The sequence below is a fragment of the Amborella trichopoda genome, chromosome 4, assembly GCF_054954075.1.
Source record: "Amborella trichopoda isolate Santa Cruz 75 chromosome 4, AtrichopodaSantaCruz75HAP2 v2.0, whole genome shotgun sequence".
Lineage (NCBI taxonomy): Eukaryota > Viridiplantae > Streptophyta > Magnoliopsida > Amborellales > Amborellaceae > Amborella > Amborella trichopoda.
Window position 1 is genome coordinate 12305583 of NC_142339.1, and position 22759 is coordinate 12328341.

General features: G+C 36.0%; 1 protein-coding gene and 1 long non-coding RNA gene across 3 annotated transcripts in view; one reads left to right on the top strand and one right to left on the bottom strand.

Moving 5' to 3' along the window:
* The window catches only part of LOC18423173 (uncharacterized), a 57722-nt gene extending 36915 nt beyond the window's left edge, over positions 1-20807 (bottom strand). For both annotated transcript variants that reach the window (XM_088863687.1, XM_006827781.4), the window contains exons 1-9: positions 20752-20807; positions 18966-19179; positions 18049-18126; positions 16411-17921; positions 8291-8379; positions 7122-7188; positions 6927-7042; positions 3080-3146; positions 2854-2902 (exon numbers count right to left, since the gene is read on the bottom strand). In XM_088863687.1, coding sequence (XP_088719813.1) covers positions 2854-2902; positions 3080-3146; positions 6927-7042; positions 7122-7188; positions 8291-8379; positions 16411-16569 — 547 coding nt within the window. In that variant the 5' untranslated portion in view covers positions 16570-17921; positions 18049-18126; positions 18966-19179; positions 20752-20807. The remainder of the gene's footprint in view (positions 1-2853; positions 2903-3079; positions 3147-6926; positions 7043-7121; positions 7189-8290; positions 8380-16410; positions 17922-18048; positions 18127-18965; positions 19180-20751) is intronic.
* LOC110007953 (uncharacterized) lies at positions 19835-21279 on the top strand. Its single transcript, XR_002282330.2, has 2 exons — positions 19835-20452; positions 21164-21279. It is a non-coding gene; the product is annotated as an uncharacterized LOC110007953 (long non-coding RNA).
* The last annotated feature ends 1480 nt before the right edge of the window (positions 21280-22759 follow it).

Below are 22759 nucleotides of genomic sequence, written 5' to 3' on the forward strand. Positions count from 1 at the left end.
ATCATCATCATCATCAGGAGTAGGGTAAGCCTCATCACATGCATTAGATTCGAGGCCACCATCATCACAGTCATCTTCCTCTTCAACATAATGCTTGTCTTCCTCTGTTTCTCTTGAATCTGCCTCTTCCTCCTCTTCTTCTACCTCCCTCTTACTCTGTGTAGATGAGGCCGTAGGGATCTTGGCTGCTCTACCTTTTTCTATCTTCAACATAATGCTCATCCTCCTCTGCTTCTTCTAAATCTGCCTCTTCCTACTCTTCTTCTACCTCTCTCTTACTTTGTGCCGATGAGGCCCTAGGAATCTTGGCTGCTCTACCCTTTTCTATTTTTTTGAGCTTCCCTGAACTCAAATATTGTATAATCTCTTCCCTGGTAGCCTCAGGAACATTTTTACACGAGGCAACTGGCAAGGTGTTTTTTGAACCGATAAATACCCCCATTAGTATCATTTCTATAATAATTACATTTAATACGATTTTTGTCATTAGGATTCGGGTTATAACAATACTTCCAACTCGGATCACAATTCCAAAAAAGCATGGAGAAGACATTTCCATAGAACAAGGCTCATTTTCATCCTTTCCTGGTTCTACTAAATTCAAATATCGTCTAATCTCATCCCGAATAGCTTCAAGACCCTTGCAACATTCCCTTTAATACCGGTAAGGTGTTTCTTGAATAGGTTAATACTCCACTAATATCTTTTTCACAAAATTACACCTTATACAATTTTTATCGTTTGGTTTCAGATTATTACTACACTTCCAACCCGGATCACTACTTCTAGCAAAACCAACAATAGATATATCCAAATGACAAGGATTTTGATCCTATTTGTGTTTTACTTAACTCATATATTGGTTAATCTCCTCTCTGATGGCTTCAGGAACATTTTTACAAGGTGCAACATTCCCCTTAATACGAGCAAGATGTTTCTTAAACCGGTTTATGCCCCCTTTTGTATCATTTTCACAATAATTGCATCTTATGCAATTTTCGTCATTCGAATTCAGGTTATATCCATATTTCCAACCCTGATCACCACTTCGACTAGATCCTGAAGAAGACATCTCAAAATAATACAAACAATCTAAAAAATAAAGTTTTGCACTTACTTTGATTGCTCAAACCCCAAACTTCCATCTCTGAGATAGATGTTTTGTGGTGCTAAAATATTCAAAAACACCCTCTAATAGGACTAAAAAAAGTCCAAAACTAAATCTAATCTTGATAGGTGATGTTTTGATCTATTTCCTGTAACTTTGAGAAACACTTCGATCCAATAAAAATCACAAAATATAGTTTTTTTTAGGTTTCTCTCTCTCTAAAATGGGTTCTTGTAGGTTTAGACTTCAAATTAACTTAAAACTCACCTTTAAAAGCACTTTTTCCAAAAGAAACCCCAAAACAATCCTAAAAAAAATCAATTTCCGCCCCTAGGCAGCTGCCCAAGACTAGGCGCCCACCTAGTTAGGTGCCTGACCGCCTAATGACTACCCGCGTACTTTGGCCGCCTAGGCCTGGCCGATGCCCCCAGGCCTTTTGGACCGCCTCAGCACTAAGCGGTCCGCTTTTTGAGTCACTGGCTCACAGACCAAAAGCCCTCCTCAATAACTGAAATCTTGTCAAGTACCGATAACACCATGCCAAACACCAGTACCAGAAAAGATTTTCATGGCGGGACTCCAGTTCCTTCTCCCTTCTTTTTTAAGCCAATGCACATATTTACCACCCAAATGACCTTCGACCCTTTTTCTGGAATTGGTGACTTTGTATTGCTATAAAAGGTAAACACATGGTAGCGAGGGGACCCAACAGATTACTCCAAGCCTTGTGTGAAATCCTACATTCCTCACTTACTATTTCCCATAGTTGATGAGTACAGAAATGGGAATGGTTCTGGGATCGGGATCGGGATCGGGATCGGGATCGGGATCGGGATCGGGATCGGGATCGGGGTCGGGATGGACAGCTCGAAACTATACTAAAGATCCCTGTGTTAGGGATCAATGCCCGTACAGCTTCACAGGTCGGGATTGAGGTCCATGTGCATTGGGGATCGAGCTTCTTTATTACATAGGATTGAGAATTATTATATAAAGATGAAAGATCTTATACGTAAGAAGCGAAGTTCCCAAGGGGGAATTTTTTTAGTTTCTTAACTCAGGAAGCGCATTAGTAAAAGTGATTCAACATATTATGGAGCGATGAATAACTTTTATAGGAGTGCGCTCCATTTTCTTAGAACAAGAGTTCCTCGTGTAGTTTATAACCAGCTTTAAAATGTAGCTCCCGGCATTGTTAACCAACAACATGTAGGCTTAGTATTCTATGAAATAAATAAGGAATTTTAAAGCGATCCCATATTGGTGGGACTTGGATGCCATATATGGAGATGCTTGTGTTATGTTATTTTGGAATCTAGATCCCAATGCACTCCGGAGCGCAAACCATAAGACTAGGGAATTAGATCCTGTAAGGTGCAGCAACACGAAATTAAATTGTAAGGAACTCGTTCCCTCATAAGATGGAGCGAGATTCCGAAAACACTAAATTGAGTTTCAAACGAGATCAGCTTCGGGCTCGAGAGAATCGAGGTTCTGCAAGGGATCGCCAAGCAAGGGAGGCGATCCCGATAACTATGCTATATCCATAGAAGTACAGTACAATATGCAGCATCTCACTCGAGACCAATGGTTAACAGAAAATAAATTAAATCTATCCGTACCACACAAAATTTTTCAATCATGAATCAAGTGTAAAATAGTATCACATATGGTTTTGCGCATTTTCCATTTTCATATAGTATTAAATTTGGATCTTTAAGTTAACAAAAGGCAATCATACTCACTGTCCAGTATGTAATGATCAGACTTTACATCCAAGAAAAGAGGAGGAACCTGAGTAAGAAAGTACACCATGTCAAAGAAAATTATATATAGAGAAAAAGGCAACACAGAATTCACCATAGAGAGAAAGAAGAAGCCCATGGAGACCGACAAGACTTTAAAAAATTAACCATCTTATATTACTACTGAACTTAAAAGCAACTGAAGTCATGTATAGTTAATATTTACCATGCTTACAGCTTCTTGTCTTGTTATATTTCCAATTTCATTCTCCTTCTTCAAGAACTCGTGAATTCTAAATTATCATCAATGTAGAAGGCATCATAGAATCAGGACAATATCATGGTAAAGAAATCCACTAGGATCATCTAAATAAAAGGCCACACACTATCCTGTCAAAGAAAATAGTCATTTAAATTCAAAGCCTAGACCTGCAGCAGAATGGCAATCTCTATAAAGATTGATAACACAATCAACAAAAAAGATGCATGACAATACACTGAAATAATAAATATTTACCATAAATGGATATAAAAAGCATTCTAAAAGATGAGTATACTTTTATATCAACAGTACATAATAAGCTGAGAAAAACTAAAAGAACACCAATCTATATTTTTACCAAAAGATAACTACTCAACATGTTCTTGGTGGCTCAAAAAATTGATCTTGGTTGGATGATCCACTCTCAGGGCTGTCCAATGGCCCATTTCTGCACTTTATCCTACTGAACTTGGCATTTCTGAATACTTTTCTGGGACCAATCTTTGACTCAAGTGTCTCATAACTGAAGGTCTCATTTTATCCAACAAGAATCAAAGCTGCCTCGTTTTCTTGGTCCAAAAGTTAACTTAGTAAAGGACAAAATGTGATACAGATGGGATGCTCTTGAGCATAAAGGATGTTACCCTTCAAATTTATTAGTTTTCTTGGTTTTCTAGCTCAAAAAACTGGGAAACAAGGACTTAAGAGACAGAGACCATACTTTGAACAATCAGGGTTAGCATTCCTACATTTGGGCCCAATGCTAGATGTTCTAAATGTTAAGAGGGGTTTGTCTACCCTCTCCTAACCAAACCTAAACTCCATCCTTTGCACCCACTCACAGTCCCTTTCACAAGAAGTGAATGTATGCAATTGTGAAAAAAGGGCTTAACTTTGCACTCAGATTTTTTCATGTTGGAATCTGCATAAAAGGCAATCATGATGTGTACAACTGGATTGAGACCACATAAATGCTTACCCCAACTATGAGGAAGAATCAAGAGGTAAATTCCTTCAAGGACCAATTAGCAGGTACTTAACGTTTCATTTTGAAGTATATTACAGTTGCATTCAATAGTCATTCAGTATTAACCAGAATCCTAGCCATGCAGAGATTAATATGGTATCTGATTAAACAAACAGGAATGAATGAAACCCACCTCACAGAAATATACACTCCATATCTGGAAAATTAAATAATGAATACAAGCATTTCAATGATAAGGGTGTGTCAGGAATGCAATTCCACCCCAACCATGGTTTGGGGGCATTTTGGCAATAAGTTTGTTTGCAAAAATTTCAAACTAAAACATTAAGTTTGTGGCATGTGGGATGCTCATGTTAAATGAAAGCTCACATTGCAAATTAAGTGCCAAACAACAAATTAAAAAAAAAAAAAAAATGCGGGGAGGTCTTACCCTCTGTTTTTTATCTCCAAAAGGAACTCATCTTCAGCCAATACTCAACAGCTAATATCTCAAGAAACCCCCTCCCTCCCTCCATTCCTGGCTACACCAGGAGAGAGAAAAGGAGGAGAGAGAAAAGGAGGAGAGATAAAGAGGGAGGGTAGAGAGGGAGATGAACGAGGTGCAAAAGAGCGATGGAGTTGATGGATGAGTTTGAAACCCTATGTCATGAGCTCTTCATCTCTCAGGTCCCTCCACTCTCTTGTCCATGGTTGCTAGGATCTCCCAACATAGATGGCAATTCTGCCCAGCAATCCGGGAAAAGGATCTTCAAAGGATCCCCATTTTTAAATTTTGGGATCTCGATCCCACTATTAGGGATCCTGATTCCTACTTTTAGGAATGTCAATCCCAACTTTAAATACCAAGATAACAGCCAAACTGATGATTTTCTTAATTTGTAGCCAGCTAGCAATGCAGCTATACTTTTAATACAATTGCTTATTAGCTACAAAGAAAGCAATCCCTACTTTAAAGGATATATATAGTTGTAAGCAAGATCCCCAAAGGGATAGGGATCCCAAAAATATTGTTATCAAGATCCCTAGAAGGTTGGGATTTTGATCCCTAACATTTGGGGGCATAGATCGCAAACATATGCATTGTATGAATGGGGCTCCCAACAATACGGAGCTTCTAGCACTTTACAATCCCCTAGCCCCCAACCCTGATCCCCATCCCGCTCCCACTCTTGCTCAGGCCTGGTTCCGCATCCCAACAATTATGATCTTGCCCCTACTGAAACCCCAGATCTCTGCAATAGCCTCTGTGTATCCCAATGGTCAAGCTCCTGCTCACCTTCTATCACTCTGACCCCTCTGTAAACCCCTTAACAGATGGCAATTCAAACTCTCTCTCCTCTCTTGCCCAAAATACCCAAGGTCATCATTCTAGCAGAACAAAACCTTCAACTAGAGAATGCAAGGACCTTAATAAGAGGAAAGGAGAGGATCATGTGGCCTCCGCACCTCTTTGTATCTATGACCTCTCTCCTCTTAAGAAGCAATTTGCAAGTCCATTTCTTTTTCAAGGCCAGCTGATCTTGTGATAGAGGATCCCGCTTCTCTTCAAGGTTGTTAACTAGATAATATCGCAATCATACTTTGCAAATCCTTTGAACCGAATGAAATCCCTCCTATTGGGTAAAAGAAAATCCCCAAATTCCTACGCTGATAAAGAGGGTCATTCAGCAAAACCCTAATTTTCCGAAAAGGGAATGAACGAACTGGAAAAAGAGTTCTATAAACCCCTAGTTTCGCCATTTTGATCAAGTATCCAAAGGCTTTGATAGCAGGAAACATATTTTTAATGGAACTTCCAGCTATATTAGTACGGGACCTAGTGAAGCTCCAAGGTGAAACTCAAAGAGACCTAAACGTAGTTGTTCTTAGCCATGGCAAAATGCTACTTCATTTTCTTTCAAAAGCTTTCTTTATAGTTGCTTTTTTTTTTGTTTTTAATTAAATTTCGTCTATGGGCTTCTGATTTCTTGTCTTTTTTATGATACTTTGATGATATTTGTGCTTAGGTAATTTTTTGTTGGTTCTTTTTAATTCCACTGAGGAAATTATGAGCATGTATTTGTGTTTATTTGGGGCCTTTATATGCCTGGCAGATTGCTTGTTTCAGGTTCTCTCTATCAATGCCTGCCAGATAATCGCTTTCTAACAAAAAAATGATAATGAGGTCTCACATAAGAGGTATAACGAGTGGAAAAGTGAGGTTTTTCATAAACTTGATGACATTGAATGGACTTCAAAAAGTGTGCAAGTTTAGCATAAGTGTTCCAATTCATGTTTCTGATGACTCAAGGTTTGAAAAGGCAAGGTACTGAGGCAAGGAAATGGACAATTGGCCTCTTTTGTACTTGTTCTCTGCAAGCCCAGGGCAAGCAAATGGAAAAACTGAGTGGTGTTTAGATTTCTCAGAGACACCAATTTTCTCCCTTTTTATTGACTCAGAGATACCATCTCGCTTCTCTCAAGTTCTTGTGTGAGTGGGTTTTAGATTTCTTTTACCAGAGGATTTCGGTGGGTTTTGGTTTAGGGCTCGCCATTAGGCAAAAGGAAAAATGGCACCAACATAAACCAATTTACAAATTAATTTTAATGCAGTTTAGGAAAACCCAACAGATAGCCATATGCATTTAAAAAAGAAAAAAGCAAATTCATTTTCATTTGCAACAAGGGGTAAGCCCTCTTGACCTCATGCAACAAAATTCAATGTGGACTTATTCAGATGTGTCAAAAAACCCAGATGTACACAGAATCTTTAAGAAGGGCAAGAGAGTTCCGAATTGTGCTTCTATTTATAAAATAAATCCATGGAAAAGATAGCACACATACCTCTCAAGGGTCTGATTTTTCCTTAACTGCATACGAGAAAAATTAAGTTGCCAAGCCAGGTTCTCTGGATACCAAGGTAAAGGTCTAATAGCCTCTTCTGCATTATCATCCATAATCTGTAAACATGACAAAGACAAGTACTATTAGATAACACGTTCATTGACAGAAGAGGGGATACAGTACAAATTGATATACCTCAGTATCAAGGGACTTCATGATGTCATTCTCCAGCTGATAGCGGATGTCTCGGAAAAATTGACCACTGTCAGATGGAACAGAGTAGATAGTTATATATTCTTTGTATTACGGTCACAAAGATCCACAAATGCTTTTCACAAGAAAAGAATAGCAAGTGAACAGAGAAAAGGTAAACAATAAAACACTGCCACAAGAAATTGTGTTTGACACAGAAAGGGGCTCAAAGCATAAGTAGTCAGGGTGGCTGATTGCCACAACAAGACATCTACAGTTATATTCCTATCAGGTCCTGAGTTAACATGAAAAGATAGTGCAGAGATAGTGCACTATAAGTATCTGACACAAATTATAACAACAAAGATAGTGCAGAGAGGAATCAATAATGGAAAATAAAGTAATAAACAAAAAACCTAAAAAATAGTAAGATTGGCTACAAAGTCGGGTACATTTAAGAATATACCAGCTATAGTAGCTAATAGAAAGAAAGGAAACCTATAAAACATAAAGAAATGAAATGGCATTTCGAATGCCCACGGAGGGTCTGCAGAGACACATTACAGCTAAATGCCCATCAAATAAGGCATTTTCTTCCATCAGTTCATCAGTGTGTGCATGTCTTTAAAAAATATTACCATAAAATGGGTAAAAATCAAGAACACAGGTGGATAGAATTTCAATCCATGTACGTAAGTACATATATGTATGTATATGATGCAAGACTCTTAACTCTAGTAGGTCACCGGACAAAAAAATAATCACTAGACATGGTTGCTCAATATCCTTCATTATCTTTTGGTTATTAACAATACACGTGACAAAGGGACACCTCAAGATGTATACAGCATTCAAAGGGGAACCATTTCATCATCATGTAACATCTTTCTTCTTTTTTTTCATTTGGTAGTTAATCATTTTGTATGATGTAAAAAATGGAGATATTAGGAGAAATTAAAATGCATTTTAGTCCCCATGACATATCCAATAAAAAAGAGAAAATAAAATGGAAACAAAACAATTTTTATCATGAATAAGTGAAGCCCTCCACAATGGAATTTGCATCCTCTGCACCGTGATAATAATCAAATTTGTAATCGCAACATCAAACTCTTAGCCCAAGGCTTAGAGCTAAGCATATAGTACAGAACAAGACCAGCAGGACGCATTACCTTGAGTTGATTCTAAATGCAGCTGGCAATGGTTTTCGAAGCATGCTCATGAATTCTTCCCATTCTCCTTCAGGCACTATCTTCTGCTCCTGTTATAAGTAAAGTTATACCGTGTTAGATGCTAGTTCCAAAATCAACAAGATCAATGTTAAAAAAATTGCCTGCCTAAGCACTTGGGTGGCAAGCAGGCCTCAGCGTTCCGCCCTAGGGCTATGCAGCCCTGTGAGAGTGTACAGAAACCAATGATCTTGACTTGGACTACAAAGTAGTTAAAAACCAAGCCGATACACCTTGAAATTTTATTACAGCTCAAAAATTCAAATTACAACAAGGTCACTGCAACTACAGTGAGCTATTGACATCCAAATACATTCAAATAAGAGGATACAACTCTATTAAGGTCCCTTGCATATGAAAGAAACAAGTTACAAAGGGAAACCATCAAACTACAGATGTATAATGCGCTTTTGAAAGTTTAGCACCACTCAAACTTACAAATAAAAATTATACACCAATGGACTTCATAAAACTCATCACAACAACATACATATGCTTAAGTGCGTAATGCAGCATGACCATGGAAAGCCAATCAGAGCTCTCGAGTACCCCATTTACGGCCTTGGGTCTTAACTATGTGTCATTGGATGACATGCGATAGCATATCTCAAAATCGGACCAATTTATCATCTGACAAAGCGGGAAGCCAAGCATCTACTGATACACATTAAAACATGGAAGGTTTTGTAGAGATCTAAAAGTTCAAATCAAGTGATAAAACCGTGAGAGAAAACCAGGCTCTTAAAACACAAAACCAGTTCGATTGAGTTCACAATTTGGCTCACAAAATTTCGGCAAAATTTCGACATAGTCTCTTCTTATAAAATCAACAATTCAAAAGATCAAGAAGAAGGTTTAGTGACTGATAAGATCACAAAAATCTCAAGGAAATATCAGCTAAAAATACTTCAAAATTGAAGGAAGAAAGCTCAATGAAAACTATGTCAAAATGTGCATGGTTGAAGCCTTCAACTATATGGATCAAGAGGGATCACATTCACGGGATTGAAGATCTAATCAAAGGATGAAGAAATGTAGCTGTAAATGAGAATTTACAGCAAAGAGAATCTAAGGAATCAATGGAAATAGAAATGATCTTACTCAATTGTTGAAGGCTTGAAGACTAAATCATCCATGACTTGAATTTGCGCTTTGGGTCACCATTAATGGAGTGGTATGAGTGAGACCTTCACTGAAGTTTTTCTCTCACCTTAACATGAAGGAGGATCTTAGAGAGAGAAACGAAGAAGAACACTAGCTTGGAAATGCCACTCTATGGGAGAAGAGAGAGAGGTGCATGCCACTTTTGGAGGAAAATTGGTGAAGTGAACTCATATGTGAGAAAATAAAGCTCAACCGGGTTTTATAACTTTTTAACCCTCAAGCGTGGAGATGCTTCTAGATGGATTAATCTTGGCCCTCTATGTCATCTACCCATGAACTTAAGCCACTATCCACCATCATGTCATCAAGATGTGTGGTCAGGATTTAAACACCTTTATCCTCCCTTTAATTCACTTCAATTTCCATTGTTATCAAAATACCTATGCTCTCTACATTTAATAAAGCTAAAACCAAGATGGACGGTATACCCTTACGGTAATTTATCAAATTTCCAGCAAAAAGCAAATCTCAAAAGTTCCCTCTCTTTCATAAGAGCATGTGGGGCTAATGGATTCGTGCCACATAAGCTAAGTGGTTAATTCCACATTTACCATATACCCTTAGGGTTAGGCTTGTAATTACAAAACCTATACCCCTTTAGAATCCTCCACACCTATGCACAAACCTCTTGCTTTAAGCATTAAATACGTGCCAAAGTAAATATTTCAAAAACTCAATATTTTATAAAATATCTTAATTTGACACACTTCAATTAAATGAACAAACCAACGAAGGAATTGGGATCCCTAGGTGGGGTGGACGTCACCCCCACATCATCTCCAAGTGGGGGGGAAGTGGGACCCCCCAAGCCAACATGTGGACACCCATTAGCCATTTGGTGTCCCATGTGGGTCCCAGGGGACTGCTTTTGTTTGTCATTTCTTTCAAACAATTCTAAAAAAGGATTTTCTTGCCGAGAAAAAACTATAAAATTCTCATAAATCCATAAAAATCATTTTAATGATTTTCCATCAAACGAAATCATTTTGGTATTGATTAAAAACATTTACAAAGGAGATTAGGATCCTTTGACTTGAATTATGAAACCGAACACTCCACTAAGCTCGACCCAAAATCCAAAGCCACCTTCTTAATATAACCCAATAGACCCATGACCCACAGCGTACAATCAGGGGTTTATGATCTCAGCCTATCAGAGTCAAACTGATGTGCGACTCTGAATCCCCAAGTATAACTAGATTTCAAGTGCACCCCTTAGAGGACATGCACACACATGATGTCGGGGTTCCTCTCTTGGCACATTTACAGAGCACTAACCAGTGGATCCCTGGAAGAGTGGTTTCCCATGCATTGCTATTGTATATGTACATGTTACGAGAAGGTTATAAGAGTCAAATATTTAGGCCAATGCCCTCTATTAACCCTAAACTTCATGTACCGTGCTTTTTTTATCAAGCTCATACATATATCGTATTGCCCTAGCCCATCACTCAATCATGAGGCACAAACATAACAACCGACTCTAACTAAGATTTAACCCTTGGCTCCCATATATAAATCCTCCTCATGACTTAATCTAGATTCCATACTCTTGGTCTACGTGCGTCAAGATCCTAGTCATATCACTCTTTTACTCCCACTGAAGCCAAGAGTGGGTAACTCGCCCACCCAAGATGCCAACACCTTGGGCATGGCAGTAAGCTAGGGTAGGTAACTCGCCCACCCAGCCACCTGGGCATGCACCCAGCTCCAAGCCCAGGAGCTCGCCCCAAGCCCTTTTGGCGGGCCGAGAATAGGCTGCGCCAAAAAGGGCTTTTAAGTTAAAATAAAAATTGACAAGAGCCCAAAAGGACTTTTTAGTAACTTCCCCCTTGAAAAGGGGGGATATAGGTTATCGGGGGTTGTTGACTTCCAAAACCCTAGTGAGAGAGATTTTCTTCCCAAAAACACCTTTTTTATCTTGAATTGAAATTTTTTTGAAAATTGACTTAAAACTCAAATTTTCAATTTTTTGTGAAATTGAAAGGCATCGACAAGGGTCTTTTTGGAGGCCAAAAAGGTTTCAAAACAGAGGTTTTGGCCTCCAAAGTAAATGATTGAAGCCTACTTCGATTGGGTTTTAAAAGGTCTATAAATTTAAATGTTTATGTTTAGGAATTCATTTTTTTATGAGTATTGTATTAAGTTTTTTTTTAAGTAATTTTCTTGTGTCTATATTTGAATTTTCGCATCACATTTATGGTGAAACTTCTTGAGTTTTTTTTTTTTTTTTTCAGGATTTGCTCGCTACTTTTGTGATTATAACATGTTTAGGTCTGTTCGGCTATGTTTCTACATCATAGTGTAAAATAAAAATTCTATAATATATTGTGTGGATATGTTTGGCTTTGTGTCTAGCTTTTAAGGCAAGATTAAAAAAATTATAATGTACTTTTTTCTATGTTTGGATTTATTTCCATTGTATGATGCAAATTTATTTATAATATATTTTTACTCTATACTTTTTGGTTATGTTTTGGTTATGCTTATAATTTATAAGACAAACTCGAATATTCATGATATATGTTTATGTATTGTTTTTCTTTTATTTATAATTTATAATGCAAGAATATAAAATATTACTATATGTTCGCATTTTTTTTGCTATATTTTCAATTTGTAATAATAAATTTGACAATATTACTCATACTAAATGTAATATATTTGGCTATGTTTTCAATATGTAAACTGAAAACTCATTTCTCATACTAAATTATGTTGGCTAAGTTTGACTAAATTGAGCATTTCTATACTTTAGGTTATCTTGAGTGCTGACTCTTGAGTTGTCAGTTGTCAAATACTCATATTCACGGAATCACAATGTCTTCTTATGGTTCTACTTGAAAACAAATTCATCCGGGGTGCAAGCATAGGACATACCCAAATCCATTAGAAAAACAAAATATCCAATTGGGCCCCTTTTAGTTTAAAATCATGTGCTCATGTTTGAATGTTGGAAATTCGGATTTTGGAACTCTACAATGTGTTGGTTTTTTTTTTGGAAGGGGAACGTGATGAAATTGAACACTTGAGCGTTTAAACTTTCATGTTTGAAGTAATGTTTGAAATGCTTATGGATGTACATTTATGTCAAAGTTTAGGGCAATTTTACAGTTTAAAGTTATGTGCCTTTGTATTTTTGCTTAATGAATGTCAAAATTTGGCAATTTTACAGTTTTATATTTTTAAACATGTAAATTTTAGTTTATAAGCAATTAGATTCCATAATTGACAACCCCACATCCCACACATGTCACCCCACGCCACCCCCCACCCCTAACAAGTCCCCTACATAGTGGCTCACCTGTGCTGGGTGGCTGCCTAGGCGGCCGTTTCCGTCTTCTTGAACATTGAACAAGATTTTGAAACTGGAATAGTTCAAGATAGATTTTCTCTTCCTTTTTTTGAGAGATAGCTCATGAAAGAATGCTTACCATAATATAAAAATGGGGAACATAAAAGGACAAACTCAAATAAATTGCAAGGATTATTCGAATGTGACATTACTACTTGTTCAAACATTCCACTTTGTATCTTAGATTTCATCAGTTCTCCATAATACAAAAATGGGGCACATAAAAGGACAAACTCAAATAAATTGCAAGGATTATTCGAATGTGACATTACTACTTGTTCAAACATTCCACTTTGTATCTTAGCTTTCATCAGTTCTCCTTTGAGATGGTCATGTCCACATGTGAGGAAGATGACTCCACCTGTATGGTCTGTGGCAAACAAAGACCAGTTTTACAGTAAACTTGCTCAGCGGGTCAAAGGCGTTGGTGAAATCATGTTTAAAGAGGAGTAAAATCTGATACTGGGATATAAAAAAAATGAAAGGGTAGACATTGTCATTAGAATAAAGGACTTCTAGATGGCCTAAGAGGTGTTGTAGATAATGAGGCGTGGGTAGTTGCAGAGATGGATAGATTACAAACCATAGTTCTGCCCAGTAGAAGTAGTTTCAGAACGAAATCATTATTCTAGCAAAAATATCACAAATGAAGAAAAATTATACCTATGACTAGCAGGGAGTTACATCAAACCATAACTTATATTCAACTATTTAGGGAGTGCAGAGACTAACTTCTATGCAACTATCTAGGGAGTGCAGAGACTCAGTATAGTAAATAAATGACGGATGAAAGCTCTGAAAATTATGGGAATTCAGTGATAAGATAAAGGATCTCATCACTTTTTTGTAAAATACTTCTGGAATATGGGGTTCTCATGATGGAATGGAGTGTTAATTAAGAAAGATGGGATGTTCATTCTTAGTCTAAGATTGATCTTGTTAAATTGCAGCCTTTGTTGTTCAACCTAGATTAGAATACTTCTTTTTCCTTTTTCTTCCTTCATCATCATGTTCAAGGCACTCTCATCACCACAAAAAACAACTCAAATGGATCACACAATGTTACAGCAATATTGTGCCCTCAAAAGAGACACTACCAATGTTCCAACATGTGGAGCATCTCTTGTCGGTTGAGCATCTCTTGTCAGTGGAGTATCTCTTGTCGGTTGAACATGGACTCTCACATCCATGTAATCATTCTCCCCAGCAATACAATGTTAACTTTCTCTCAAACAAAAAAACAAAGAAATTAAGTTTCACTTGCACCAAACTAAAAATCTCAGAAATCATATCAAATTAGTACCACTAAATGCTGTAGTTCTCACCATCAATACACTCAAAAACTTCAAAATTTATCGTCAAATCATTTCCAAGTTTGTTGTACATGTGCCACTTCCAATGGGTAGAAACATCATTACCAAGAATTTTAAAAATTGCAATCAAATAATTCCGGAAATGTTTTGTACACGTAGGGAACATTTGATTTCTGGAGGCAGCAGCTGTGGAAGCTGCTGTCTCAAGAAACTATAGCACGTCCTGTGTTTGATTACGGGAATTGCTATGCAATTTTGGAGGTTGCCGCTTCCCGGCTTACAGAATAGCACTAAAAAGTGGAAGGGGCATCTTCCATGCCCCCCATGGAAGCAGCCACTCCCCATGCCAAAGCCGTATCCTACCAATATCAAACCCTCCCATAGCAATTCCAATGGTCTTGCAGCCCTTATTACTCTTACGAAAGCTGATGCCTAATTAAGAAACTTACTTTAATGTCATTTTCATGGTTGCTTGTTTAATATGCCTCACAATCATAAAAGTGCAAACAAGTTGAAAACCCACACCAGCTACAAGTTACTTATTTTCTTTTATAAGTAACAATTTACTCAAAATCAAATTTATAATACACTCTATAAGGATCCAACACAAATACTAGGGACGACAATGAAGTTTCCATTATGTATTTTCTGGGAACGTATGAGACTCATTATTCACATCATTTAGCATTTCTTGGTTATTGCCGATGTCTGGCATTTCGGCCACAAGTGGTCAGACATAACATCTACCAAGCCCTTCCCAAGCTCTAAAAGGCCTCCCTAATATCAATCTTCAAAAAATAGTGGAAGAAGCACAATAGGGCACTTTTTAACGTACGAGAATCATTGGTGATGCAACTGTAAAGAAACTCCGGTCCTCCATATCCTGGCCGCTTGTCAAGGAAGAGTTTAACAATATCAAAGTTTATGAGTTTCGTATGGTCACTGTGGCAAACTATCAAGAGCAAACTGGAAGCTTCGGGGTGCAATCCTCCATTGTGGATAATTCATATACACTTTGGCAGGAGCTTACTCAAAAACCCTAACAAGTCTAGAGAGTGAGGGGTCATGAGAAACAGTGACAGCTTGGTCATGATGGCAGATATGAGGGGTTTAGAGCAGCATGACACGAGTATGACAAAAGTGGGATAGCCGCTTGCCATTTTATATATTCATTCATCACACCTTTTTGGGCCTTCCATGGCGAACAAAAGCATTTTATCTCATAGTGAAAGAAATTATGCATCAGGGTAGTGGATCTGAATATAAGAATCTCTCTTATCATCTCATGATCTTAATCACTGAATTCTGAATAAGTACTTCTTCTACTCCATAAATCATGGCTCAATGAAAATGCTTTAACCTGCTTAGCCTTGTTCATATGATTGGCTGAAATTGGAATGATTCTTTATAACATTACTACCCACTAAAAGTTATTTTCTTGATAATGATATCATGTTTACCAGCACCACAAATGTTCGAATAACTTTTCAATCCACAGGATAGAGAGAGCAATGGGGCCGTCCAAGAAAAACAAATTTTCCAAAGCACTCCTCAATAATGAACTTTATCAAAATAACAATAATTGCATAACTAGTTCAAAAATAGATTGGTACCCAATTGAGACATAAAGCAGGTTCTAAATTGAAATGAGGCTGCTTTCAGTGCACGAACTTGCAGAACTTGAATATCGTGGGCCACTCTAAGCTTAAATTTTCAGATGAATTTCTATTGCAAAGAACGAAAGTAAAGCAATAAAAAGATGAAAAAGGGCCCAAACAAAAAAACCTGCTATGAAATGCTTGCCTTCTAAAAGAGGAGTGTGAATTTTAACGAAGTTGCAGCCATCAATTAAAATGGCAGTCATTTTCAATTTTTCATATTTCCCCATTATTAACTATATCAAATAATTTAAGACACATATCATCTTTACATAACCATTGAAACCAAGGTTTCTGTACAAATACACAGTTACACACCTTAGCAGCTAGTAGAAAGCAGATAAAATTTGAGAAATAGTATCTTCTGTGATCCATTCTATTGATCTTTAGAAAGAAAAAAATAAAAATAAAAATAAAAAATACATACTGAGCAAAAAGAAGAACAGTTGGAGGTACCATATTTCGAAACAGCAGCAGGTAGAGGCAAAACCAACACCTTGAGCTACTTATTTACCCCCAGAAAAGAAAAGAAAGTAAACATATGCCGTGATGGAAATGTAGAAAGAGAAAGACCTTGTAATAGTCTTCAAAGGCAGGGTTTTGGGTGGCAAAGGGTTCCCAAGAAGGGTTGTCATCTGGTCTGCGGTTCCTCTCCCATACGTTTTCCCTTTTGTGCTTGAACTGCCTTCGGTGCGTGCGCCCACGCTTCTGTCCACCTCTCCCTCCACCCATCCCGTTTCAATGGCACCCAGAGAGAGAGACAGAGGTTCTGCTCTTGCTGGGGAGTTTGTCGGGTCTTTAAGCTTGAAGTTCGCGGAGAACGAAGTAAATATGAAATCGCATGTGTTACGTCTATTCCGATTGCACACCTGAGAGAGAGCAATTGCTCGGCGCTTAGTTTTGAAAGAATGCAATTTCTATAAGGCCGGGGCTTTATAGAAACAAAGTAAACCTTCACCTAGACTCCTCGTCCGGAAAACATTAGGGCATCGAAAATCTATATGACGGCCCCGAAAATTAGTTTTCCATCCTCGTAATAAAATTTGAGGTTCAAAAAATATGCAGATCTTATGTATTCGTGATCATTTATTTTTAGGGCAAAATAGACCGTCTTTGAAAATGTGTTATGTACAGTATTTTTAGGGTTTATATTTTTTATTTTATTTTTTTACAATCATAATAGTCAAAGTCGAAATGATCAATTTGAAGGTTTTAACATAATAAAACTATAATTTTTTATGAGTTTTGAAGTAAGGTTTTACTTATTTTGATAAAATAGTAGCCCTATCAAAATATTAAAATACTATATGTCATTCTTTAGTTATATTAGTTCTTCTTAAAGCCACCTAACCGACCCATAGTTAGCAAGTCAGGGACTTTCAATAAATCGGCTTACCTTAAAATCGGGAAAAAATCGTTTTTATTTTAAAAGGTCGGATGAAAAAATCGGATAAAAAATACGGAACAGAAAAAATACTTCATGTAAAGATATCACCAATATATCGGACTGGGCTAAATAATCGAAGTCAAAAAATCGAATAAGTTCAAATGTTAGAAATTTTGAAATTCTAAAAAATAAAAATTATGTCAAAGCCATCAATAACTAATCCATTCATTAAAACTTTACTAGACTGATATAATTAAGTCAATTAATTTAACTAGAAATATTCAAAATTAAGCATAAGGCAGGGTAAAGTCAAAAGAAAAGTTAAGAGTTTGGGAAGGTGTAATCCCCAAGTCATGTAGCCATGCATCATTATCATCATCATCATCTGGAAAGGTGTCGTCATGTTCCACCTCTTCGAAAACCTCTTCCAGCAATAAACCAAGTTGTTCTAGATTAATTGCATTACAATCTCGAATGTCATTTTCACATGATGCAATCATCATCTTCGAGTTCACTCTTATGTAAACCAAGTCGGTTAACATAGTTGGTGTCAATCTATTCCTTTTTTTGGTTTGAGTCGCCTAAAAAACACTCCAATTACTTTTGTACGCTGATGAGCTGCATGGTTGGCTCAAAATCCGAATGCCAACCATTCGAACTAATGGAATGCTTTCTCCGTATACTTCCCACCAAACTCCTACATAATAGGAATTTTTTAGCCACATACTCAAGATACAATTAAGAGTAAGATAAAATTTATTTTTCTAAAATAATAATAATAATACAATAAGATACAAAAAATTGATAATCAAGAAGATACTTACGAGGATGAGTTGTTGATAATAATCCCAATGCAACACCATCAAATATATTTGAATCCCGTGTATGGTACTTCAACAACTCTGAAAAGAATACAGTTTTTTGTTCTGCCTCGATCATTGAATTTGAAATCAAGGTAAAATTAGCTTTCACTTCAGGATTATCAAGTTTAACATACCCACTATATATTAAAGTTGGATTAAGAAATGAGGTAGCGACATGAATGGGGTGAATTATATTTTCATTTCGCCTATTTTATAATATCTTCACCAATTCAAGATACCTAGATTCATTGTCATTACAATTTATCTTTAGTGCTCCCCTTGCCCTTTCCATTGTTTCATATAAATATCTTATGGTTTACCCCTCACCATCACCCAAACGAAGCACCTTGATAAGATGCGCTATGTAGTGATTGCATGCGTCGCATCATTCCAAAATTGGGAGCTTTAATTGTCAGCCACAAGATGAACAATATTTTATGGTCCTAACTTCTCAATGATTTGAACAAGAATCTTTCTAATAAATAATCCAGTTATGCTATACTCGGATACCTCAAATGCATTTATAAAAACTAATCCCTTTGGACAAGATGCAGCAACATTAAGGAATGACCGGTTTTTCATATCTGACCAAAGATCTGACATTAAAGTACATCCTGATTGAACCCATGACTTTTTTATTGAAGCTACATATGCATCGACATCTGTCTTAAGTTCTTGTACCAATTTAGTGCTAACATATGAATAACTTGGTAATGTGTAGCTAGGACAAAAATTGATACATGTATTTATCATATTGACAAATGATTGGGTATTGATAATGAACTGACAGTAGATGTACCTAAGTTTATCAAACATTGATCAACATTTTGAACATATGATGTAATTTTGTTCTTCTTCTTTGGAGGCTTAGAAGATACCTCGTGTGTCGCAAAAACGGCTATAGCTTGTACATCATCTGGTACTTGAGGACAAGCTTTTATATCATTCTCTTGTTCTCTTGACAAGTGATATTTGAATCTTGTTATTCTGGCAGAAAATCCTTCACTGCAAAAATTATAATACAATTTATGTCCTTTTTCTTCACAATAATTCCAAAATGGATCTTTTGACCTAACCATTGTATCTTCTTTCCTGTTTTCAATAAAAAATAATAATAAATAAGTATACACACGTTAGGCGTTCATGCTCGTTATAAAAAAAAAAAAAAAAAAAGTTCATGATAAATACACCATATGAAAATCTGCATTAAATGTTTTAACAAACATCACACTACTTAGTACATACCAAAAAAAAAAAACACGATACAAATTTTCACATTAAATAATTCAACAAAGATCACACCTACTTAAAAAAAACCCAAAAAAAGTACACCACATAAATTTTTACATTAAATACTTCAACAAATGTCAAATCTACTTAAATATCAACATACCAAAAAAAAAGCACAATGTTTTTTTACAAATATCAAATCTACTTAAATATCAACATACCCAACATACACCATATAAATTTTCACTTTCAATACTTCAACAAATATCAAATATACTTAAATATCAACATACCCAAAAAAAAAAGGTATAATTAAATATCAACAAATATCAAATCTACTTAAATATCAACATACCCAAAATCTACTTAAAATGCTTTAGCAAATATCAACATACCCAAAAAAAAGGCACAATTTTTCTTTTTTCCATTAAATGCTTTAACTATGGTTTAGTCATTTTATAACTATGGTTAAAAATAAGGTTTTATACTTTATATTCTTGTTTTCATTGAAAACAAATATCACTGAAAATAAGGAGACGCCTGAAGACTATGGGTAATATCTGCTTCCTTCAAAACATGGAGAGGCCTGGAGCTGAAAGGGAGGGAAGGATGGGATGGAGTTGAAAGGGAGAGCATGGGTAATCGCTGCTTCATTGAGAACAGAGAGAGGCCTGGAGCTGAATAGCTGCTCCATTAAAAGCAGGGAGATGCCTAGAGCTGAATGGGGAAGATGGGCTGGAGCTGAAAAGATTAGAAAATGAAAGGGGATTTCTATGTTAGAGAGAGAGGGGGTTTCTATGTTAGAGAGAGAAATTGAAAGGGGGTTTTCTGTTAGAGAGAGAAAGAAATAGAAATTGAAAGGGAGTTTTCCGTTAGAGAGAGAAAAAGAAATAGAAATTGAAAGGGGGTTTTCTCTGTGAGAGAAATTGGAACGGGGTTTTCCGTTAGAGAGAGAAAATGAAATGCGGTTCTTAAGGTTTTTCTCTGTAATTGCAGGAGCAAGAAGATGAAGTTTTTTTTCTGAAATTTGCAGGAGCATGAAGATTATGAAATTTGCAGGAGCAAGAAGATGGAGTTTTTTTCTGAAATTTGCAAGAGCATGACGATTATGAAATTTGCAGGAGCATGAAATTAGGTTTGCTGATTTTAAGATTTTTTTTTGTTGCCGTAAATATTGAAGGTTTAATCTGATTATATATATATATTAATGTATATTTCTGTAATTTGTAGGAGTAAAAAAATTTAATGTATGCATATATTATTCATCCAGAAATCTGGTTTTTGGATCGATATGGTTTTCTTTACTCTGCATCTATATTATTTCTATACACAATAATTTCCTCTATAAATTTACAAGCAAACAATATTTCATTTGCAAAATAACTACTGAGCATTGACATGTTTAAGTTAAAAAGAAAAAAAAAAAACTCATACCTTCAATCTATAAATGAGGTTTTGAAGAAGAAGAACGTGATTTTGGCATATACCCTAGGACAATAAACCCTAACAATACATAAATCATTTGGGAATAAAAATTTCCATTTTAGGATTTTTTTTTTTGGAAATAATATGTTTTTTTTTAAATTACACATATTAGGAAAAATTTTGTTTCTCTTTTAAAAAAAACGCCAGTAAAAATATGTTTTTTTAAGCCCGTTTAATTCGTTCTCCAAAAAAACACGTTTTTAACGTTATTAGGAAAAAAAAAACGTGTTTCTTTAACAAACTTTTCAAAAAAAACGCCGTTTTTAACGTTTTTTTTAAAAATTCTGATTTCTTGAAAAAAAAGGCGATTAATAGCCGATTTGCTAACTATGAACCGACCTAGTCGTTCTCTATCGATCAGGACTTGCAATCGGGGACCAGGTGATATGCCTTTATATGCATCCGGTAGCCTTAATGGCACTCGGACTTCCAAGTTCGGTTGGACTGTGGGTCCGCGGTGAACCTCCTTCCTTTAAATAGATGTAAAGCATGCTGGGACACAATGATCTCAAACCCATTCAAGGCTTTAACCAAGATGGCGAGGTGGATGACCTGAGGACTCAGCCCCTAATTAAATGTTATAGGCTTGGACACCTCTTATAACATGCTGTTGGCAACTCTCTAGTTGCATGATTGTGGCGTAGTTCTGTTACAATGCTCAAGGATGTGCAAAACATACAGCAAAAGACTGTTTGCGCAGACAAGAAGCCCTTTGCGCAAGTCACATGCAGCCGTTGCTAAATTCTATCTCATCCGTGATCTAGAAAATCCTAAAAATATAAAAAATTAGAAATTAAAAATTTAGGGGCTTATATATATATATATATATATATATATATATATATATGGGAAAAGATGAAATTATTCTATTAGCTTATATGAACATATGAGCCCAACGGTCTATATTGAATCTGGGTTGATCTGACAATAACGGATGTCTGGTAGTGCTTGAATTGTATTTTTTTTCTATATATCCAATCACTTGAAATTTTAGGTGTGTGTTCTTCTTATCAAGGCACACTTAATAAAAATATATATAAATAGGTATTCGTAGAAAAAAATAACTAAAATACCCCCCAAAACTTTTTCGGGGTAGTTTGGTCAATTTATTTCATGTAAAATATTTTTTTTGATATTTTTCAAAGATTCACCTATTTTTTATGAACACACGCTAAAAATTTCAAGTGATTTAAATTTGTAGAAAAAAAAACTAAAATTCAAAAACTACCGGACATATGTGATCGTCAGATCGGCCCAGAATCAATCTGGGATGTTGGGCTCATATGTTCATATGAGCTAGTGGATTAATCTCATATTTTCCTTTTATATATATATATATGGTGCGGTTTGTATAGAGCCTAGGCTCTAAACAATCAAATTAGAGCCTACTTTCAAATAGTATCAATAAATGTGGTTTTAATATTGGAAATCTTTGTGATATCTTTAAAATATATTTTCATATTTATTTATGAAGTTTAAAGCTCAAAAAATAGTATAGATCGACAAATATATGAAAACTTGAAAATCTTGAAAATTGACAGTCCAAAAATGTGTTGCAAAATACACTATTTCCAAAACTTGAAATCCATTTTTTTTTTCTCATGACCATGCATCTTGATGTCGAGATGATCGACTTGAAGATATTTGGGCATCAAAACAACCTCTTTTAGTGAAATTTTTGGGGTAGGTTCAAATTTGATTGTTTAGAGCCTCCGCTCTATATAAACTTTTTCCATATATATATATATATAGAGAGAGAGAGATAGAGAAATGATCTTATAGGACCCTCCTTCACCCATGTGTGTAGGACCCCAAATGATCACTATTAAATTTGGCACAGATATCTATAAAAGTTATCATATGGATGAGGGATTTGACTGTTCTAGATATCTGTGTTAAATTTAAAGGTGATCTTTTGGGGTCCTACACACATGGGTGTGGGAGGGTCTCATAGGAT